At 49.3% G+C, this 11,664-nt stretch overlaps 1 protein-coding gene across 7 annotated transcripts in view; it reads left to right on the top strand.

Annotated features, from left to right (window-relative positions):
* Window positions 1–11,658, top strand: part of LOC113212574 (serine-rich adhesin for platelets) — a 39,241-nt gene extending 27,583 nt beyond the window's left edge. For 2 of the 7 annotated variants that reach the window (XM_052269234.1, XM_026431332.2), the window contains 12 exons: window positions 3,310–3,977; window positions 4,649–5,076; window positions 5,158–5,232; window positions 5,322–5,990; window positions 6,072–6,488; window positions 7,202–7,339; window positions 7,426–7,683; window positions 8,405–8,647; window positions 8,755–9,222; window positions 9,311–9,421; window positions 9,505–9,732; window positions 9,815–11,658. In XM_052269234.1, coding sequence (XP_052125194.1) covers window positions 3,310–3,977; window positions 4,649–5,076; window positions 5,158–5,232; window positions 5,322–5,990; window positions 6,072–6,488; window positions 7,202–7,339; window positions 7,426–7,683; window positions 8,405–8,647; window positions 8,755–9,222; window positions 9,311–9,421; window positions 9,505–9,732; window positions 9,815–9,859 — 3,748 coding nt within the window. In that variant the 3' untranslated portion in view covers window positions 9,860–11,658. Of the gene's footprint in view, window positions 1–3,309; window positions 3,978–4,264; window positions 4,427–4,648; window positions 5,077–5,157; window positions 5,233–5,321; window positions 5,991–6,071; window positions 6,489–7,201; window positions 7,340–7,425; window positions 7,684–8,404; window positions 8,648–8,754; window positions 9,223–9,310; window positions 9,422–9,504; window positions 9,733–9,814 lie in introns of those variants that run through there. The other 5 variants (XM_052269236.1, XM_052269237.1, XM_026431336.2 and 2 more) reach the window with 5 other exon arrangements.
* The last annotated feature ends 6 nt before the right edge of the window (window positions 11,659–11,664 follow it).

Raw genomic sequence — 11,664 nt, 5'->3', positions numbered from 1 at the left:
GTCTCAGGTCCAGTCTCAGGTTTTCTAGTCTCTGTCCAGTATAGTCTCATGTACCCCCAGCCGGCGCCGGCGCTAATTACACCGCAGGGTCGTTTGGCGCCCCCAGCCCGGCAGCCTTGGGGAGCGGCCCGCGTCGCGGCGCCCGCGGGTGCGACCCCTATCTCTCCCCCGAGCTCATCCGCCCCGCCGGCCGGAGAGCGGTCGCCTTCCCTCGGGTGGGGTCGGTGCGGTGTGCGGTGGTGGCTGGCAGCCGAGCTGGAAGCTGCTCCCGCTGGCTCCCGCCCCCAGCCCAGGTGAGCGTGTTTTATCCTCCGCTCTGCCTGCCCCGTTGAAACCTTATTTAATTTCGGGGCCCGTATTAAAGGTCGTGCGGGACTGCCTCACGGGAGACCGAGCCCAGCAAAGCCGGGGACTCAAAGTCTGTTCTGTTCCACGGCGCGGCGGGCGAGCGGGCGGCGGCGGCGCTCTCCGCTGACGCCAGGGGTCACCCCAAGGGCATCACGGTCCCCGACTCCGCCTCGTCCAACTCCATGTGAGGTGGTCGTCCCTCGATAGTGCTTGGGTTGCACCGCTGCTGCTGTCCCGCTGTCTAGTCATGCGTATTTGGCCTCGCAGCGGCCGCGCCGCGCCACGCCGACCGTCCTATGGAGTGGTCCGCCCCAGCCACGTTGGAGCGAATGCGTAAACATGGTGCAAAGCAGGGCGGGACGGGGGGCGGGGTGGCCTTGGTGCGGGCCCACCATGGCCTACCAGGGCCCACCACAGCCCACCAGGGCCGCCGCAGCGCACCACCGCCGCACCGCGCATGACCAGGTCAAGGCCGACTCACGGGCTCCGCGTCCTCGCCGGTCGACCTCGCCGACCCACCCGGCGCGTACACAGCCGAAAACGGGTGGCGAGGACATGCTCGGATGGGTGAGTGCGCGAAGTGTCCTGAGTCTGTTCCATGCCGTTCATGATGTGCTGCTTGCTGGTGGCGCGGTAGGGCTGGCCGGCCACCACGGCAGCTCCATACAGCTCCACCTCCCCAACCCTCAACCCTGCTAGTCTTGGCTCCGAGTGTTCCGAACGCTTTCCACTGGCCAGGCCGGTGCTGCTGGCGAGACGAAAGTCCAAGGGGCCCGGATGTACCCGCCGTCCGGACCGCCACTCTGCCGCGTCGGGCTCTCCGCTGTCAAACTGACTGGAAGAAAGACGTCTTCTCGACCAAAGGTCGACCCGCCCCGCCCGCTGCTCAGTCCGCGCTAAATACGGCGGGTGCATCGTGCCGCTCCGCAGCGGCGAGGCCACCGAGACCGCGCCCAAGGTGGCGCGGGCCGTGCGTCCGGCAGCTGCGGCGGCGCGGCGCCACGCCGGGGGTCGGGAGGTCACGAGCCAGTGCCCCTGCTCAGCCGGGCTCTGCCGAACCACTTTTAGCACCGTTTCCTCTCGGGGCTGAGTGCGGTGCCTGCATGTCCGCGTTTGGCCTGCCGGCCCCCGCTCCCCTTCCGTCCGCATTATTCGCACGTGTGTGGGGGACTCCCCCCCCCCCCCCCCCCCGCCTGCCGGCCCCCGCTCCCCTTCCGTCCGCATTATTCGCACGTGTGTGGGGGACTCCCCCCCCCCCCACCTCGAGGCGCAAGACGCACGCGCTATTCCCAGCGGAGTGGAGCATTTGCTGCACCGGGGGGCGCGAGCTGAGCCACGCACCGGCAGCGCCCGGTGAGCTGTCGCCCCGCGTACCAAAAATATGCACCCGCCATCCCACACGAGACTGACGTTCAAAGCGAGCAGGACCCGCTCGTTCCCACGCGACGGCGCGCGACAGGCCAGGAGGACCTCCGCGATGGTCCCCGCCAGGTCCCCGCGTGTCGCGCGCCCATTCATCCGATGCTGTCCGTCCCGCCGCAGCGCCGCGCACAGCGTAGCACAGCGCCCTCCTCTCCTCTTCCGTGAGAAGCGACTTTTCCTTCCTCTTTTTCCGCCCCGGTCCGCTCCGCTCGCGCGGCTCGCGCTGACCATGGCGTGGCCGGCCTGCGGCCTGGGCCGGCCGGAGACGGCTTTACCTTGACTGGCCCCGCCTTGGCTCCGCGGCCCGCTCCTCGCCGTGCATGGCCGTCCTGATAAGGTCTTTCCTTCCCTCCGCCCCGCCCCGCCCCGGGAGAGGCACACAATCAGCACTCTGCTGGGCTGCAACCTGAACCGGCCTGCCTGGCATCAGCCTATGGCATTGCGCGAGAGGCTGAGGGGGCGCAAGAGAGCTTAGGAAAACTAAACTCTCTTGGCGAACAGAACTTGTGTCAGCTGCATGGCCCTTTCTTTGATCCCGCCATCCCATTTCCTCACTCACACTTTCTCCCCCCCCCCCCCCACACCTTTCTCGCTCACTCGCTCGCTCACTCGCTCGCTCACTCTTGGCGACGCCGCTGCTGCCCGGTCGGGTGTGCCCGCGCCCGCTGACGGGACGGGTACGTACCACGGCGTGCTTCGGGAGTGGTGTCGGGCCAGGCCCGCTGCTGTGGTTGTGGCGTCGATGGCAGTGACTGGCCGCTGAATCAGCAGAGCCGGTCTGATTCCGCGACCGAGCCGCCGCGGCCGGGCAGTTCCGCGAGAAAGAGGAGCGCGCCGCGCCGGCAGCTCCACGCCATGCAGAGCGCGTCCCTCTGTCCAGCTGACGGAGTCGCGTGTGGCGTCGGGGTCACGCCGCAGCCTGTGCGGTGGATTTATCACAACCGGTATTGGTGGTTTAACGATGCCGCGATTCTCCAGTTTTCACGCCCACTCCGCGGCCTGTAGGCCGTACGGCAGAGACCGCCGGGCGCGGAGGGGAAGGCCAAGAGCATCCCACGCGCACTCGGATGCGCTCGCAGCGGCGCTCGCAGCGGTGCCGCCAGCAAAAGGACGCTCGCCAGCGAGGCTAGGCTGGGCTGGCGAGCTCGGCCCGGGCTGGGAGGCCGACGGGCTCCCGCGAGGCTACCGATCAGCGCAGCGACCCTGTCCCGCTGCGCTTCTCCTTGGCCAGGGTGACCTTGTGCGCATACAGCGACTCGCTGCTCGGCCCCGCTCTGTGCCGCCCGCTGTTCCCCTCTCCCCCGTATCCCCTGATCTAGCGCGACGCGAACCTTGCACAGGCCAACCTTGTCCCGGTGGCCAGGCCGCCCCTCCCCGCCCCTTCCCGTGGTCTGCGACCGCCGGTGCAGTTTGGAACAAGACCGCGGGGCGCGGGGTGCTGGCGGGAACACCTACGTCGCCTGGCATAGGCCCTGTGGGCACCATCGGCCCCACCCCAGATCGCGCGCAGAGTCTCATAATGGTTCCGTTTGTTTGCAGGCGTGGCAGGATGCACGGCATCATGGAAGGCCCCGGCGAGGAACTGACTGTGGCGGCCATTGCGACGGAGGGCTTGGACGACGGCCACCCCCACCTCAACGGGGTGAGCACCGCCCTCCTGGAGAACGGCGCGCCCTCGCCACCGGCGGCCTCTAAGGACACCGCCTCCGTGTCGCCGGCAGCGGCGGGCGACGCCACCCCCGGACAGCCGTCGCCGCCCGTGTCGCCGCCTGCGGCGTCCCCCGCGGCCTCGACATCCGCCCCCTCGTCGCCAGTGGCCCCACCTCCGCCGGCCTCGCCTCCGTTAGATAAGAAGGAAGCTTCCCCTCCAGCAGTGTCTTCCCCTCCGCCAGCGGCTTCCCCTCCAGCGGTGGCTTCCGCTCCAGAAGAGGCCTTCCCTCTAGCTTCGGCCTTCCCCGCAGAGGAAGCTTCTCCAGCGGAGGCCTCCCCTCCAGCGGCGCCTGCTACGCCATCCTCGGACCACGGCGCTGATGACGGTGACGCCGACGCTTCCGCTACCAAGGAAGAAGCGCCCGCGGAGACGGTGGTGGCCTCGCCGACCGTCACCGACGACGCCTCACCCGAGGTCGAAACCGCCAATACTGAAGCTATCGATGCCGTCAAAGATGAAGAAGAGAAACCCGAAGAACAAGCAACACTCGACGAAGGTAAGATCGTGTTTTTGGTGTGTTTTTAAAAAATATTTTTTTTAACCAATGAAGCACTTGGTAAAGCTGAAATGCAGAAGAATGCCGAGAACAAGAAAACACAAGTCACCATGTGAAAGCATAGCGATTTCAGTTTTCTTCTTCTCTACATTCTTCTGCATTTCAGCTTTTCCGGAATGCTTTATTGGCGTATTGTGGATGACTTAGACAAACACAGATCACTAGGCTATCCCCCCCCCCCTGTCAGTAGGCACGGCGCGCCTCCTCCCTTTCCTTCTGCTTGCAAGCAGCAAAACAGAGCCGTCTATGGAAAATGTCATTGTCGGAACGCTCGGCTGGATTTCAGTATTTGCGACTTCTATTGCAGTATAGGGCTATAGTCGTTGATGTAATCCGTGAATACATTTCGCGCGATGATGATTTTTATGACCGTGACAGTCAGACGTATCGTAAGTTGCACTTAACGAGTCCTTGTTCTCTTCAATTTTAGCTATCGAATTAAGTTAAACTAACTCGTCCTGTTATGGACTGTTCAGTTTCCTTTTGATTCTATTTGATGCCAAGATCTGTCAGTCGATACATGATTATCTTCTGTTATTAAACATGTGGTATAACCTCCTATCCTGTGGTATTTACCTATTCAAATTTCTAATTCATTGTAATTTGTTCAGTTTCAGACAACCTCACCCCGATAGATGACAGTAACAGTGCCATTGATGATGTGGACGAAGCTGAAGCTTGTGGGAAGCCAACAGACGAATCTAAGGAAAAATCTGATGAAGAGATCAGAAATGAAGATGAAGTTTTGAATGAGATTTCCAAGGACTGTGTAGAAAAGCCTAGTGAATCAGTCCTGTGCAAAAATATCATCAATGGTGATGTGAGTGTGAAGGTTGAGTTGGAAAGTCTGGGCAACAGTGGAGAGATACCCAATTTGAGTGATGTTCAGAAAGAGATGGGTTTAGAAAATGATGCTCATCAAGATGAAGAAGCTTGTGGCAGCTCAGAGAGTGAAACTTCCACTCGAGACAATGTTAGTGGAGGCAGTGAAGATTTTAGGATGGATGTTGACCTACCCTCTACAGATGTCAAAGCCGAGGTAAGGCCACGCATTTTTCAGGGTTTCTTTATCAGTCGTCCCTTTACATAGAGTTAATAAGTTGTTGTTTCTTTTGCTAAGGTCATTGAAGATCAAGAAAAGTCTACAGACTCTGGTATAGTATCTGAGCAGCAGCCATCAAGAAAAATTACTCAGGTAATTTGCAGTCTTCCGTACACCCTTTCCAACATCACTATTTCTTGCAATTCTAATTATATGTGTATTTTTATTCAATTTGATTACAGAAAAGGTCAAGTGGTGAAGATTTATCTGAAAATCAGGCAAAAAAGCAGTGTTTACCCGATATTGTCTGTGGGGATGCCAATGCCCTTGACTTGAGTGGAATTAAGAAGAAAGATATTAAAGAGCCAAAGATAGCCCTCAAACCTCAGTCCCTTCTACTAAGCAAATTGCAAGGCTTTACTGATTTGGAAAAATCAAAGAAAGAGGTGTATAGGAGTGATGATTCTGCCTTAAGACTGGGAGAGTCTGTACCACTTAAGACGTCTCGAAGGCGTTCATCACGGGAAGAAAAGGATTCTAGACCGTCAAATTACCAGAGAAGGACCGGTGAGAGTAATGCAACACGCGTCTTGGATAGGGATCAAGTACTTCGAGAGATGAGAACTCGGGTGAGGAGCTCGTACAAAGAAAGAGAAAGAGCTGCTAAAGAAGAAAATAGCCTGTTGCGAGACTTACTTGAGCCAGAGAGGGACACACTAATGACTGATTTTGTAGAAGCTGCTACTCAAAATGGTGGGATTACTGAGTTAGATAGAGTATCATCTTCCCTTGAAGCTGAAATAAGGCAGTTGACTGTTGAAATTAATGCAAAAGAAGCAGAGTGGAATGACTTGATTAGAAAAAAGAAAATGAAAGAGGAATTGGCTCTCAGAGTTCGACGTAGAAAACAGGTAAAAGTTTTGTGTGGTGTAAATTGATTTCTTTCAATATTGTATTTACAGAAAGCTCATTATTGGTACTCAACATTACAGGTGCTAACATTAACTGGAGATATGGAGGAGGATTTAGTGAGGAGAAACTCCTATGAGGATGAGTCTCGTGCAGAAAGCAAACGGGACTCACACCTGGACTCAAGGATCGAGAGACGGCAAGATTCTTATCGTGAGGTGACATCAAAAACAGGAGAGGAGTTGTTAGCGGCGGCCCTTCGATTAGGATCAAGAAATGTTGAAGATTATCATCATCGCAATAGCAGCTCATCACCTTTGGCGGTACGCATCCAAGCAAGAGCTAATGAGCTCCTCACAGAAAGAAAGTCAAGTGGACCTCTACCAGGATTATCACACATGCAGACCCCGTCATTACTTCAGTCCCAGCTAACTAAGCCGACTGAAATCCCACCCAGCTCATCCCAGTCGCAGTTTTTGTTGCAGCATTTGCAGCGACAGGTTGGCGCTGGCCTTTTTTTTTACCTTGAATGCCTTATCATTCTGTGACAAGATGGATAACATTGATTTTTTTGTTGCTTTCTCCATTAATATAACCCTGAACCAATCATTATTAACCTATTGCTTTCTCCTGTTTGCTTGGCATCAACTGTATGATATTTAAGTCATATTGGGACTGCTGTGCTGCTAGTTCATTCACGTATTTGAGAGGTGTCTTTCAAATATGATATTGGTCATCTCCACTCTGAGAATTGTTGGCTGGCTGGCTGGCTGCTCTACCCCTTTCATTGGTGTTTGGCATGTTTTATTGGATGTGTTATGCGCTGATCCGATCCATAAATTTTAGGGATATTGAAGACATGCTAGCAATTATTTTCTTTATATTTGATCACCTTTCCTTTTTGGTGATGGAAATATTTGGTTGTTTCATCAGTAAAGCAGGGTTACCACTTGGCATCGGCATTATTGACCGCACTCCCCCTTCGGTCCAGTCAATCAACTGATATTTTTGAATGTCTCTATAAAAATGTTTGTGTTTGACATGCATATGGAAGTACATCAGTGATGATGAAATACTTTCATGCAGGAATCTTTTCAAAACTTGTTTAAAGACCCCCACTAGTGATGGCTTAGATCACCTACACCTGCAAAATTGAGGAAACATAAAATAATTTTCTGCATCTAAAATCTTCTTACTTTATTTATGTTTACAGCGAGTTCTAATGGGTGCGGTCAGCAGCACTGGTTCAGCATGTCGACTCTCTCCCTCTGTATCACTATCTGCTATATCCACACCCACTAGCACTTCTTCAGCCCTCAATGCTTCTCTACCCTCAGCTGCGGTTCACAAGGTGCTTTCTCCTCACAATTTTTTAAAAACCTAAATGTTCCTGCATCTTTTCTATTTTAATCACATGTAATTGTTTTGTATTTCCAGAACTTATCCCGTGCTGAGAAGCAGCTGAATGCTGCCACTGCTTCAAGGATACAGAGACCCATTCTGCCTAAGCCCAGCACTGCTACCAGTGGGGGTCACGTGGTAAGTGATTCTTCACCTGATGGCAGTGGGAAAGGCATCATCGGTGAGGGTCGTCAGGGTCCCATCATTGACGTCCAGTCCATCATCGCTGATTATCGTTCCCAACATCCGGAGAATGTCCCCAGGCGTGGCCGACGGATGAAATCATCAGGCATGGTGAGTAGGCCTGTGTGCTTTGTCTTCTCATCAGAATTGCTTGCACAGCACCTTAAAATGTTTGTTTTGTCTTAGTGTTCAAAGTATCCCTTTTTTGCTCCATTTTTGTATTTTATTCCAATATTACTGTTGAGATCTCTTCAGAAAGAACCTGATATGGGTATATGGTGAGATTTATTTGATTTCTTGCACTGTTTTTCAATAGACTCCCTCAATCATTGTATTAATTACCTAGATAAATGTCTTCAATATCTGTCTATGGAAATGGTACAACAGCTCTGTGCATAAATCACTAGTCTTTTACATAAGTAGCTAAAAGCACACTTGAAGGCCTTTCCCTCACACAGTTTTTCCCTAACTAAGACCTTAAATTTAAATTAAACTTTTTGTGTTGCTCTTACATCTGAAGTTTCAAGCAGAAGCACTGGTATGTATAGCTTGCTCAGTTATAAGCATGGTTTTCTTGCTCTCAAAGGTGGACCATCATGAAAGGTATTGCCTGCATGAGATGCCTGTGCATTGAACTCTAACATTCATCATATCCCTCATAATATTGTTTAACTTTAAAGCAGTAGTAGTTTTAGTGGCTTAAGAAAACTTTGCAGGTAGAGTAACCTGGGAACTGTCATGGAATTTCCCTTTTGTTAAAATTAAAATGCAGTTATTTTCTTGTGTTTTAAACAAGGAGGTAAAAATTTATGTATTTCTCTTTCTTTCACAGGTCTCTGACAGCATTCTGGCTGGTGCCAGGCCAGGTAGTAGCAGTGGGGGTGGTTTGCTCAGCATGTCTTTGCCCGCTCTCGGTTCGGGTGCCCATGTAAGGACTGGATCTAGCGGCTCACTACATGGTGGTGCTCCTGTTGATTTATCAGAGCTTGGGTTTGTCTTGAGCTCTGGGGCTGGAAGTGATGGTCCATCTCGACCATCTAGCACTGAATCCTCCTTGAGTGGAGCTCCATCTCAGGTACTTTTGGAGAAGTGATTTACCTCATTTTGGACGTTACTCGAGTCAATTTGTTGGACATCAGAAGATGTTTTCTTTAAAGCATTTAATATTTTCTTTAATTTCAGATTAACCCAGAAACAGGCTCTGGTATGAGCTTTAAAGATGTGTTGGTGCAGTTTGCTAAGATGACAAATGCAAATGACCACAACTCTCTTAGCAATCAATCTGCCCTGCTTGCAAGACCTCCACCTCCTCCATATCCCGAAGTCACCCTCCATCCTGTCGTGGCAACCGCATCTGTTCCTAGTCCAGTGCCAGCGACAAGCACTCCTACATCATCCTTGCTTCATGGCATCCTAACAAAACCTAATACCCAATCCTCCGGTAGCGGCAGCCAATCCCATGCCAAACCTGCAACATTTTCCCCAACTCTTGCTCGCCTCTTAACTGCCCCAGAGAGAAGTTCATCATCTGCACACCACAATAGCTCAGCTTCTGTTTTGCCTCATTATCAAACTCCAACTGCATCTAGCTATGGCACAGCAGGTCCTGTGCTACTTAGTGATCTTTTATCTGGTGGATCCTCCAAAAAGGTTTGAATCTTACTACATTAACTCATATTCATTACTTTGTTGATAAATATTACTGTTTTTATTAATATCAATATCTTGTTGCACACAGGCACGAAGTGAGCTAACTATCACACCAGTATCAGCTTCTGCTGCTGCTTCTTATGCCCTTCAAAATTCATCTTCAAATATTAGACTGAAAAGAAATAATGTTGTTGTTCTTGTGAGTGCCATATCTATTCATTAACCTTTTTTCTCCTAATTTTCTTTTCATTTGAAATTTTCTTTATCAAAATTTTTCTGTAGGATGGAGAGGATGGCGGTGATGAAGGCGATGTTGACACTGATTCTGATGAGCGCCGCTTGGTGATAGATGAAGGCGACAATATGGAAAATGGAGAGAGCCCTGAAACGGATGGAAGACTTGATCGATCTAAAAATGCAGTCCCTCATTGTCAAGGCTGCAATGAGAGAGACGCTGAATTTGTGTGCGCTGGATGTCAAAGACAATGGTATTGCAGTCGAGAGTGCCAGGTCTGTAGAGTTTATATTATTCTGATGGACAACTTTGAACTACTAGTGCGAATGTTTCTGCAACTAAAACCTTGTTTTTCAGATCGCAGCATGGGATGAACACTCAGAACAATGCTTCCCTGCGTAAAATGATTACTGAAATTGTGATGTTTAGATTATATATTTCATAACTTAGAGTGAGAGGAAATATCCTCTTATTTATCATTAATTAATTCATCATTTCAGTCATCCAGACGTTCATTGATGCCTAGTATAATGGGCTGTCCTATTTCATCATTTATTTATGGCATTTGTCTGATATTGTTTGAATATTTGTAAGAATGAGTGATCTGATTTCTTATCACTCCAAATTAAAGCAGTGTTATGCTCTGTGTTAAGTTTCTAACTTTGTACAAAGTGGAAATGTGATCCTGCTGTCACTTTTCAAATACATTACCTAGTCCTTGTGTATCATTTACCATGTATGGTTAAATCCTTGCTCAGTAAACTTTTCTCTGAGTTAAATTTCTTGTCTTGGGATATGTTGTGCCATGAGGCTGCTATTCTCTCATGGATCTTCAATACTGCCTATAAATATTTTTCAAGTCCATCAGTTGTTTGCAATTTGTGTGATAGCTTTAAATTAGTAGTTGTATATTCCTCAATGTTTTTAATTCATTATTGTGTCAAAACTTGGCTTAGGCATTTGTGTGTGTCCCACTGGCATTTTGATCTCAACCATATCACTGTATTTCAGAAAACTATGTTCTGAAATCTTCTGAACAATTTTCACTGGTAGTTTGTACCTCAACCTATGAACATAATTTGTTTTACATTGTCATGGACTCTTGAGAAAAACATATGCATATGACTGGATTGTCACAATGTAGTCATGGTCGTTCTTTTCAAAGTCTTGGGTGGTAGCTCAATACCTTATAAACAAAATTTATTGTTAAATGTAATGTTCTGTGCCACTGAAAATATTTTGGGTGGTACAAAATAAGTGTCCTGCCTTAAGGGTGATATAGTAACAAGTCTCAGTTCTTTGATTTTGTTTATTGTTTTGTTGTTTTTAAATGGCATATCCCAGCCAGAGAGACTTCATGTTATACCTTGTTTTATTTTGTCTCTTAAAGACTAATTAGGTGCCAAATAATTTGTAAATTTGTTTATTTTCTGTTATTGATTGGGTGTTAAGAAAGGTGGAGACTCGTTAACTTAAAAGCTAGCATTTCTCCAGTGACTGAAGTAGGTCAAGAAACATTATTTTGAATTGTCAGTTTGCATTTATTTCTACCGAAACATGTGACATGACAGTGGTTAAATTTAGAACCCAATTCTTGTGTTGTTTTTTTTAAAGAAAGAGGCTATAAGGGGCATAGCAATAAATGTGTGGGTGTCATGTATAAGCACTGTTCAGTGATATGTTGAACCAAGAGCTGCTCAGCTCAGCATTGTTATTTGATTTTTTTTAAATTCATTGTTTTCTTCATGATTGATACCAGCAATGAAATAAGTTCCAATTTTCATGTATCAACAGTGAAAATATTCTCCTCACCTCCTTGAGGTAAGAACTGATTTTTGACCATTGGCTCAAAAACATGAAGTAGCCAGGCTACTTTTTTGAGGCAAAGAAAGGATCGTTACTGATATTTTATTTGTTGATGTTCCTGTAAAAATTGTTTTGTTTTAAAGGCAGAGTCCTATTACGATAAGTTCATAAATTTAGCCTTGGATGCGTGAGTTTTAATTCTTGAAGGATATTTTGTTGGTCTGTTGGAAATTTTGGCTGTAAACATTGTAAATTACTGTCTAGTGAGCCCCTACATTATGTGATGCAATGAGTTAAATTTCCTTGAATGTGCTTGTGCAGTCAGGATATAACAACCTGTAACTTTATTTGCCATGTAAACTCTACGTTAGCCCAATTTTCACCTACCCTGGTGTTTTTTT

Source organism: Frankliniella occidentalis, unplaced genomic scaffold (genome assembly GCF_000697945.3).
Source record: "Frankliniella occidentalis isolate FOCC.00 unplaced genomic scaffold, Focc_3.1 Scaffold87, whole genome shotgun sequence".
Classification (NCBI taxonomy): Eukaryota; Metazoa; Arthropoda; class Insecta; order Thysanoptera; family Thripidae; genus Frankliniella; species Frankliniella occidentalis.
The sequence above is the reverse complement of the archived record's forward strand: the minus strand, read 5'-3'. Positions and strand labels throughout refer to the sequence as shown.